Source organism: Terrapene carolina, unplaced genomic scaffold, assembly GCF_002925995.2.
Source record: "Terrapene carolina triunguis isolate 2854851 unplaced genomic scaffold, T_m_triunguis-2.0 Scaffold211, whole genome shotgun sequence".
Taxonomy (NCBI): Eukaryota; Metazoa; Chordata; order Testudines; family Emydidae; genus Terrapene; species Terrapene triunguis.
This window is the reverse complement of record NW_020664562.1, coordinates 11,980,932-11,992,008: the sequence shown is the minus strand read 5'-3', so window position 1 is coordinate 11,992,008 and position 11,077 is coordinate 11,980,932. Positions and strand designations below refer to the sequence as shown.

General features: G+C 43.5%; 1 protein-coding gene across 1 annotated transcript in view; it reads left to right on the top strand.

The window, feature by feature from the left end:
- Nucleotides 1–256: 256 nt before the first annotated feature.
- Nucleotides 257–11,077, top strand: part of LOC113407438 (DENN domain-containing protein 1B-like) — a 259,016-nt gene continuing 248,195 nt past the window's right edge. The window contains exons 1-2 of the mRNA XM_026655961.1: nucleotides 257–338; nucleotides 4,356–4,420. Of these exons, the coding sequence (XP_026511746.1) occupies nucleotides 322–338; nucleotides 4,356–4,420 (82 nt within the window). The 5' untranslated portion in view covers nucleotides 257–321. The remainder of the gene's footprint in view (nucleotides 339–4,355; nucleotides 4,421–11,077) is intronic.

Below are 11,077 nucleotides of genomic sequence, written 5' to 3'. Positions count from 1 at the left end.
CCCTGCGGCAGGGCCACCCCCGCAGAGCCGCCTCCTGGCCCGGCGCAGGTGACACTGACCCTGGCGGCTGCTCCGGCCACCGCCGAGCTTCCTGCTTCCCAGAAGGTGCCGGCGCCGCGGCAACAGGAACTGAGGCTGGGAGGAGGCGGTGCCGCCGCTCACGGCCCGAGCCGGGGGAGCGGAGCAGCCATGGGCCACCGCCAGCAGCCGCTGTAACCTCCCCCTCCCCCGGGGCCGGCGCGTCCCTCCTTTCCCTGCCGGCCGGGCGAGGTGTTTCCCCGCGGGGGCGCGGACCGGCCGCCCGGGGCCCGAGATGTGACCATGGACAGCAGGATCAAGTGAGTGCCAGCAGGCAGGGGGAGCGGCGCGGGGGCTGCTCGGCGGAGGGGGCGGCCGAGGCGGCTCTGGGGGTTGCGCTGGAGGGAGGGGGAGGAGGGACTAGGCCTCAAAGCCTCCCCCAGCCTGGCGGGGTGTGGGGCAGGGGCCTGGCTCTGCGCTGGGCACGCACAGGGGGCGCCTGAGCAGAGCCCCGGGGCACGACAGGAGCTGGACTGCACCGGGCTGTCATGGGAGTCCACATGGCAAAATCCCCTTTTCCCCGCAGGTGTGACACTGGCAGCCTCAGAGTGAACAGCTGGTGGCTCCCCACCCAATTCTCCATCCCCCAGTGGAGACGCCCTGCCATGAATCCTACAGCCCGCCCCACAAGGAGAGCTCGTCAACCCCACACCCTTCCTTCCCCCAAAGAAACCCCTCTTTGCTTTAGTATCCTCTATTCCCAGCGAGAGACTGGAGAACACACACTCTGTCAAAATGACGCCCCCCCCCCTTCAATCATCAGAGACTGTTGTACGTGCACCTTAAAGTGAGCCCCACTTGCTAAATCCTTCATCATCAGAGGATGAGATAAAGGTACACAGGGCCTTATAATAATCTTCATCCCAGTGAAGGAGTCTGCCCCACAAGTGGAAGAATTGACAGGCCATTGTTTCTGTCTCTGGGAGCATACACATAACTAGTCTTCATAGAAGACAGTGCCAGCCTAAGGTTTGGTACCTACGAAACTTCTCAGAAGAATGTCCACCATGACTTGTTTGGGTGTTAGGTGGCTTACAAAAACAATACTGAACAAACTTTTGCACTTCTACTTTTTGCCTATTTATTGTCTCTTTGTATCTATTGCCAATAAATGGTGATTTTTTAAAATATTCCAGCTATTTTACTTTACTGTCATATTTGTGAAAAATACAGATGAATGAGTCTTGGTTTTGAAAAACAGCTACAAAAATAGTGTGTAAAACTAGTAACATCAAAACAGAGGTTGTTTATAAACATTCTTGTAAGGAATCTATCATCTTTCTATTTGATTATTGAATAATTCTACCTCAAGAGAATTTTAGTGTAACCCAGATGTGTTGACAAAGTAACTTTTGTGAAGTTAATTTTTTGTGATGGTTTGAAGCTACTTGCCCATTGTGAATAGTCCCATTGATTTCCTTAATTCAGTAATTGATGAGAGGTTAAATCTGAATTTTGTAAACTGACAGTAATCTGTATTTATGATGAATCTGCTATTTAATAGTTATAATAGAAATGAAAGTCAGTCTGACATATATCACACTAGTTTGACATATTTCTTGACACTTCTAAGTATAAGTAACACCTTCTATGTGGGAGGTGAAGAGTAAACCTAGAACTTTTCTGTGGAAGCAGTCTTTGTGGTGGTGTACAGAGGGAAGAAACACATTTTCACACGCTGTCTTATTGACTGTAAATTCAGTGAAGAAGTTGAGCTCTGAAGTCCTAATCCTGTATTTGAGACACTTTTTTAATGGAAATGAATGTGTTAAATCCAGCATTCTGATTTTCCACTCCTTTAAGGAAGGGGGAAAATGTGCCAAAAGAGCAAAAACACACCTAGGTTTAAATTTCATTTAACCCTTTCATGGTAGAGGGATTCCACTCTTCTCACTACAGGCTGGGTTCTTACAGCTCAGTTTTGCCCTCATTTAAATGAGTGTAACTCTAATTAGATTCATTCTGATCTTGCTAGCTGAGGGGAGAAACAATGGATCATTTTCTTTTCTGTTACACTCCTGTAAATCTCAAGTAGTCTGGATTTACACTGGTGTAACTGAGAGCAAAACTTAGACAAAAAAATACAAAAAGTGCAGAACTAGCTCATTCAGGATCCTCCTTTAAGATTTTCCAATTGAATAATTTAAAAAGTGATGCAGGGAAGGAATATGATGTGGAAAGATATGTGATTGTTGCTCAGAAATTTGATATCAATCTTAATATAAATGCATATTGTCAATACTTGGTGACAAAATAAATGATAGAAAACACATTAAGTAACTGGTGACCTCTGAAAATTTCCCTCTAGTCCAGAGGTGGGCAAACTACGACCCGCGGGCCACATCTGGCCCGCGGGACCCTGAGCTCCTGGCCCTGGAGGCTTGCCCCCGGCACCTCCCATGCTCTTCCCCCTCCCCTGCAGCCTCAGCTCACTGCACCACCCGGCGCAATGCTCTCGATGGTGGGGCTGCGAGCTTCTGGGGCAGCGCAGCTGCAGAGTCCGGCCTGACCTGGTGCTCTGTGCTGCACGGTGGCGGGGCTGGCTCCAGCCAGACAGCGCGGCTGTAGCGCCACCAGCCACCGGTACTCCAGGCAGCGGGGTAAGGGGGCAGGGGAGTTTGGGGTTGTGGTGGTCAGGAGGCGGGGTTGTGGCTAGGAGGTGGAGCGGTCAGAGGGCAGGGAACAGGGGTTGAATGGGGGCAGGGATCCCGGGGAGCAGTCAGGAAGGAGAGGGAGGGTTGGATGGGGGGGCGGGGGGCAGTCAGGGGCAGGGGTTCTGGGGGCAGTCAGGGGACAGGGAGAGGGGGTGGTTGGATGGGGTAGGGGTCCCGGGTGGGCCGTCAGGGAACAGGGTGGGTGGGATGGGGCAGGAGTCCGGGGATGTGTGTCAGTGGGCGAGAAGTGGGGGGGGAGGGGTCGGATAGGGGGCAGGGCCGGGCCACGCCTGGCTGTTTGGGAAGGCACAGCCTCCCCTAACTGGCCCTCCATACAATTTCCAAAACCCCGATGTGGCCCTCAGGCCAAAAAGTTTGCCCGCCCTTGCTCTAGTCCAAAATCCCTCTAAAACTTTTTTTAAAAACTTGTATTGAATTATCAATCTGTGATATGCTTTATATGCGTCATTTTAGAAACCTGGGGCCCAGTCTTGAATTCCTTACTTGTGAAAAACTGCTGACTTCTGTAGGCATTTTACTCAAGAAAAGAGTTCAAACCTGGGCCCTTTATGTGGTTACTTAGATAAATAATTGATATGGTGGAGGTTATAATATTTGTTTTTAATATAAATGGCAGATTGCTCATCAGAATGAGAATTTAAATAACTCAGAATGGTAAAAATAAATTAAGGATTGCTTCTGAACCTAACATAATAAATCAAGAAATTACTGAAATGTACAAGTTTATTCACAGACAGAGAATGTTGTATAGTAATGGTACTCACTTGTGGCTGTTCTGTTCAAATAATTATTTAAATTTAGGCTAGGGTTGGGTAATGAGCTATCAGCCAACAAATGCAAATGTAATTAATAATTACTGGATTAATATTTTCAAAGTGGTTGAATTGTTGTGTATGGGATTCAATCCTTAAACATGCCAGTGGCAGTAACTTCTGAAGGAGATAGTAAGGTGACTGTCAAGTTTCAGTTGGTGACCAAATATATTAAAAAGATAAATGTGCTAATGGCTCAGTTTGCAGGAATTAAGATGGAAGCCTAATACTGGTTTACTCTCTTCATACCTTAAAAACAGAAGTGGTTCAACCTGGTGAAGTGGAAAAGGCTATCAGAGAGGCCCAATTTCTAATTGATAGATAATAAAGAAACTAGCAGCATTTTTTCCATCTGTAAAGTTCAGTTTTGTAAAGCAAACTGTCAGCAAGTTTAAAATTGTATTTACTTCAACACGACTATTTAAAATGGGGTAATGACATAATGAAAGGACTGAAGAGCTCTCAAACATATAGGACTACAATTTATCAGTGTAATCACAGAATTTTGATTGTTTTAACAATCATATAATTATTCTCGATTCTTGTTTCTGTTGCCTATTCTTTTTTGAAAAGTGTGTGAATATATTACAGGATGTGAAGGAAAATATGACTTCTGAAATCTTACAAAACATCCAAATAATTGAGATTCTCTCTCTAATTTTATAGTGTCAAATGGAGTGGAAAGGATATAACATTATGGACACTGTAGAGAAGGCTTGATAATCTAGATCAGTCTATGTGGTTTGTGACATATGTATGACTAATCAATTGACTTGTTTTTTATTTCCAGGGAAAATCCAGAAAGTACGTTTGATTTGGTACTCAAGGTAAAATGCCAGGCTTCTGAAAATGAAGGTAATGTACTCCAACTGTTGGCATTTATTTATAGAAACTAGGGATGGAAAAGACCCTATTAGATTATTTAGTCCACACACCCTCTATTTTGTCACCTCATGCTTTGAAGTGTTGATAGTTTGGAATTCTGTTACCGCTCATTGCTATTATTCTAATTCATTTTTCAGTTATTAATATTCTGATGATAGAAGGGCAAGCATTTACAGCAGTTTATTGTTGATATGATGGTTTGTGTTACATACTTATACCATTTTAATTCCTATAATCTTTCAGTCCATAAAACGTAGATTTAATAAGTCATTTCATTTTAGTGGTATGTCTCAGAACTGGGACTCGAGTACTTTGATTTCTCCGTTTGTCTCTTTGGAAGTAAAAAAATACCTAAGTAGCAGAAAATAACTTTTACTGTAGCAATTTTGGAATAGGGCAAATGGCATTGTGAGCTGACTTGAATTGGTATTAGCAATTAGTTTCAAACTCCTATAAGCACTCTGGTGAAAGAGATATGGTGCTGCAGGAGTACTAACAAGATCACAATCCTAGTCAGTTATCTGAGCAAGTCTTTTGGTTGCAATTTTCATGTAGGAAAACATGCGACTTCTCAGGTTGAAGTTAAAGCGCTGACTAGAATTGACTAGAATTTCTAATGAGGGACTCAACAAGAATAATGGCATATAACTAGTTTTACATCTTCTAGGACATCAGTGTGTCCCCCTCCTCTTAGCAATTCCATTAGAGGCAACTTTCTGGTCATCTCCCGTTCTCCTGCTCTTTCTCTATACTTTCTCCCTCGGTAACCCACTGTCCATTCTCATATCCTGAATGATAATGAGACCCTGATCTATCTCTCCACACCTGATCTGTCTCCCATGGCCTGTCTTTGCTTTGTGAGTATCTGACATCTTTTTTTGGATGTCCAGCCACATTTCAACTCATCTTTCCCTTCATCGAGGCTTGCAACTTTCATGTCATATTCAGTTTCTTTCTCTCCAAGATATAGTCTGACAATCCGTCTGGTGCTTCCTCTCTGGTATCTTTAAAATCTGTCCCTTTTCTATTCCTACTGCCAGAATCTTGATCCATACTCTTGTCATCTCTTGCTTTGATTACTACAGCATCTTCATTTCTGACCATGATTCTCATGTCGTATCCTTCAAGTCTGTCCAGTGTGCTGTTACCAGAAATGTTTGCCTCACCTACAGCTCTGTGATATCTGCCTGGTCAAATCCTACATTGGTGTTCACTCCACTTCTGCATCACATTCAAACTCCCTATACTCACCTTCAGGACTACAAGGCTTGGCTTCTGCTTACACCTCAACACTAGTTTCTTGGCACTTCCCCAGCTCTCACTGTGTGTGCTATTTCAGTTCATCTTAACACTCCTTTGATTGTCTTCTGCTACAAGAGACTGTGCCTTTTCTCATGAGCCCCTTATGTATGGAGTATACTTCTGGCCCTGTGTGCCAGGTTGTTTTGCTCTTCTCATCTTCTCAAAGCACTCCTCAAAACATATTTTGGTTACTCTCCTATTCCTGTCCTCACTCCCAAATCTTCACACATTAACATGTATTTTTTAAAAGGAAGCAACTGGATGGGTACTTACCAAGTATATATTTTGATTTCTATTCCATATAGGTTCATATATCACCCTCATCACCATAGAATATGAGCATTTGACAAGTAGTGCGTTAAGCAACATGTGTGGTTCAGTCTCCCTCTCATCCTGTCCCCAGGGGGAGAATTGTGTGTCCAATGTAGTGGGGTCTTTTTGGTAGGGTTTGGTAGGTGTGATGGTCCATTGTTCATGAGGGAGTTCATTTCACAGTCTCAGAGCAGCCCCTAAGAAAACTTGGTACCTTGCACAGATGAGCTTTACCCATATGGTCCACAGTTTTGTTGTACCTGTTGTGGTGGTCTTTTAGATATGCTTGGCCCAGGCCCTTGATGCCTGGATGCGAAAGACAGAGACTTTGAATTTGACTCACTATTTTATGGGGAAACTTTTGTAGAGAGCAGAGGACAGGTTTGTTGTGCTCACGGTGTGGTGAGGTGAGGATGTGCTACAGTGTTCTGTACGAGCTGGAATTTCCTATGTGCTGAAGGCTTCATGCCCAGCTATATTGTATTGCTGTAGTCCAGATAGGAGATGAAAAAGATATGAATCAATGAGGTTAGGTCACCATCTACTATGATGGGATGGAGTCTTCTAGACAGCTACAGATGTTGGAAAGCATCACTTGTGGATGCTATGTGAGTGCTTATCATCAGTGAGCAATCCAGGAACCACCCCAAAACTCCCAGCTGAACTGATGAATTATGAGGTATGCGCCTTCCACCAAAGAAGACTGCACCTTGGGTGCAGACTCTTCAGAGTGTTTTCCTCTGCCCACCTCTATCTTGCATGGGTTGAACTTTAGCCAGCTGTTTTTAATGCATGAGCAGAGTCCAGTGCTTGGATGAGATATTTTATGTTGAGTGCTATGGTCATATATGGTGATGTATAGGTAGAGCTGTGTCATCTATGTATTGCTGGCACGTAAGTCTCTATTTTCTTACCAGTTCGCCTAGTGGCTGCATGTTGATCTTGAATAAGACTGGAGAGAGAATTGAGCCTTCTGAAGTGTCACAAATGAAAGGTCTAGTGGCTGAGGTGCAGTTCCCATCACCATTCTTAGGGTGTCACTTGTATATTATAATTATCATCTTTCCATACTCTGGGCATCACATTAGATTGTCTCTTGTATTAAGTCTAATTTAGATCACAAATGCCTCGGGGCAGGGATCTGTCATTGTGTTTGCCTGTGGCACTGAGAGTACAATAGTAGTGTGTCAAATAAATACATCTGAGTATTAAGACTGAATTTATTTAAGGAATTATTGTACATGTAACAAGAGATGAATGTGTAATTTCTCTAACACAGCTTTAAAAACTGAGCACAGGTTTGTTTTACTAAACAGGGAGCTTTCCAGGTCAATTTATTATAAGGCTAACAAATTTTACAATTACACTGTATTGGAAGACTTGCCTTTAAACAGATTTTCATGCTATGATAATGTTTTGAATATATCGTATATCAAAACAATGTCCATTCACCAGTTTCTTTGCTTGTGCCCCTTTCTTTCTCATGAAAGAGAATTGTGTTTAAATAGGGACTTTCTCTCTCGCATCCCATCTGCTTCTTGTACTTGATCCTGCAGTGAAGTCAGGGTTGAATCTGTGACATCACTGTCATCAGTGTTGCTGTGGAACTATCACAAGCACAGAATTATGATCTCCCTGCATGAGTGAGCAGCAGGAGAAGTTGAGTTAGGAGGGAGAAAGACCTTAATGTGACCCAGAGATCTTTAAGGTTTTCATTTCAAGTTTGTTCTAGAGTGAGCTCCTCTTTTAGTTATTTTCTGCATTTTGTTTAACCACCCTTTGTTGTGCTACAGTTCAAACAAATAAGTAAAAACTAACACAGCCCTGCTGTGTCTGACTATAAATAAGCTAGTATTTTTAAATAGGATGCTGCACACCTGTACAAGTTTGTTTATGATGTGACACACAGTAATTCACACTTAAAATTAGCACTTTCCAAAGATGAGTTTTGACAGCTGAACATTTTTAAATAACCCCTAAAATATAACACATCTTTTTTGGAAACAGTCCTGACAACCTTGAAAGTGTTTTTTTCAATCATAGCTGAGCAAATGCACAAAAAGTGTCATGGGACTTAAATAAGCTGTGAGGGTGGCTTTGAGGAGAAGTTGAATGATTAAAATTATTGCTTCTATAGCCAAGAGTAAAATCAATCAATAAATAAAAAACAAATGCATGCTATTTTAATTAATTGAAAACTTAATTCAATGAATACAGTAGAACCTCAGAGTTACGAACTGACCAGTCAACCACACACCTCATTTGAAACCGGAAGTACGCAATCAGGCAGCAGCAGAGACGTCCCCTTCTGCCCCCCCAAAAGCATATACAGTACAGTACTGTGTTAAATGTAAATAATAAAAAATAAAGGGAAAACATTTTTCTTCTGCATAGTAAAGTTTCAAAGCTGTATTAAGTCAATGTCAGTTGTAAACTTTTGAAAGAACCACCAAAATGTTTTGTTAAGAGTTACTAACAACCTCCATTCTTGAGGTGTTCGAAACTCTGAGGGTCTACTGTACAATTGAGAAACTCAAAATAACAGTATTTGATTTACTATGGACCTTTGTTTCAACCTTCATCGTTTCATTGTCAGGAAATACTTCTAGTATTTATTTTATTAGGGGGACAATGTATTTACTGATGGTGTAAGAATACAGACACAGAAAAAAGGCCTTAGCCAAGTTGGAGTATATTGAATGTTACACTTTCAGCAGGGCTAACACTCTTGCTTTTGCCCAATAACTAAGAAAAGTGATAAAGGACTTTACAGTATATAATTGCATTTGAAACTAAATGTTAAATTTATCAGATTGAGATAAATTCTAGTAGATCATCCACAGGTAAAAGCTCTGTTAAATCTAGGTCTGCCTAGCCAATGGGAAAAGTTTGATGCCCTCATAATGTGGTCAAAACTGTGTTATCATCAAGTAGGGCAGGGGTGGGCAAATTTTTTGGCCCGAGGGCCACATTGGGGTTACAAAACTGTATGGAGGGCCGGGTAGGGAAGGCTGTGCTTCCCCAAACAGCCTGGCCCCCGCCCCCTATTTGCTCTCTCCCACTTCCTGCCCCCTGACTGCCCCCCTCAGAACTCTTGACCCATCCAACCCTCCTGCTCCTTGTCCCCTAACCGCCACCTCCCGGGACCCCCCGCCCCTAACTGCCCCCCCGGGACCCCACCCCCTGTCCTCCCCCGCTCCCTGTCCCCAGACTGCCCCAACCCCTATCCACACCCCTGCCCCCTGACAGGCCCCCCGGGTCTCCCACACTTATCCAACTGCCCCCCCCGAACCTCCACCCTATCCAACTGCCCCCTGCTCCCCATCCCCCGGGACTCCCTGCCCCTTATCCAACCCCCCGATCCCCTTACCATGCCGCTCAGAGCAGCATGTCTGGCTGCTGCGCCACCCGGCCGGAGCCAGACATGCTGCCGCACTGCCCTGCAGGAGCGCGCAGCCCCGCTGCCCAGAGCGCTGCCCGCGCGGCAGCGTAGCTGCAGAGGAGAGAGGACAGCAGGGGAGGGGACGGGGGCTAGCTTCCCCGGCTGAGAGCTCAAGGGCTTGGCAGGACGGTCTCGTGGGCTGGATGTGGCCCGAGGGATGTAGTTTGCCCACCTCTGAACTAGGGGTAACTCAATTAGCACGTGTTAGCTGATCACTGTGGACGGGCATTTCCCCTTCCCCCAAGATACATGTTAAGACAGAGTTCATAAAAATTAGACTAGCTTATGTGCAGCATGGTTTTCTGCATGGGCCAGGAGAACAGTGCTAGCACACTCTAGCAGCAATGAGGTTGTTGCTTGCATGTTTGAAGTGCAGTGTGAACATGGTTCTGCAGTAAATAGAGTATACATATTTACGTTATTTCTAAGAAAATTGCAAGATTGATTATTTCTGTCAGCATGTCATACCTTAATTTATTTGGCACATTTGAAAAAAAAGTATATGGCAGTAGAAGAAACATTTTTTAGCTGGCACTCTACATTCCGTTATCACTTGTAGAAACAAGGCACAGTTTGAAACCTGTCATTAATATTGGAGAATCTGGAATGTTCATTATATTATTCTAAGTAATGGTGTCAGTCTTCAGACTTTTATTTTTTTTGACTTGTATTCCAGTGTTTTTTGATCTTCTATCTGGTAGAAGAGGCATGCAGTGTCCCACTGCAAACTTCCTCACAGTGGTAACTTGCACATGGCTGTTATTTAGTTATAGCTGTGCTGCTACATTGAAACAAACTTTCTCTCTCTTCCTGGAGACCGTCCTTCATTTGAAGGTTATATGCTGCAGAAGCACCTTTCATTGTCATACATTAGTGCTGAGGTTTGCTCATAGCTTAATTGAAGCTGTCTATTTGTCCACATCATTTCATTATGAAAGACAAACAGATTTTCCACTATATTAATTTTCCTGAAATGTAGCACAATAGGCAATAAAAATATGCTATTTTGAAGTGGAAAGTCAGCAGGCCACAACTTCTATGAGCATGATAAGCTTTGAACTGTTGCATAGCAAATAAATTCCTTGAACTTGACCTCCAGCATATATATCTCTAGTAGATATGGTCTCCAAACCATTCTTCTCTCACTCCTTGAGAAGAATGTGACTCAAGTTGACCCTTTTCTGTTCAAGTGACAGTAAACCAATTTCCACCCCAGTTCTCTCACCCTGTATGCTAAGTTTGAGATGGTAAAAGGGGCCCAGAGTCCTTTAGGGGGCATGAGGCTCCTGTCCACATGCTGTTTTAACCATTCAAAAATCTTGTATAAACCTAAATAGGTCTAGAAGTATGCGATTTTAGAAGAAGTTGCTTTAATAGTAGAGATTGCTTTGTTCCACTAACTTAGTTTAGCATTATTAATTCCAGTAACATAACTTCTTTTAGATAGGGATCTGTGTCCAAAGGTTATATCCTCAAAGGATATCTTTAAATGTTTCTTTTCCTGTCTTAAGAAAAAGTTGGGATCCATTGAACAGTGTTAAATGCTGACTGTCTTTTGTTCATTGTTTGTA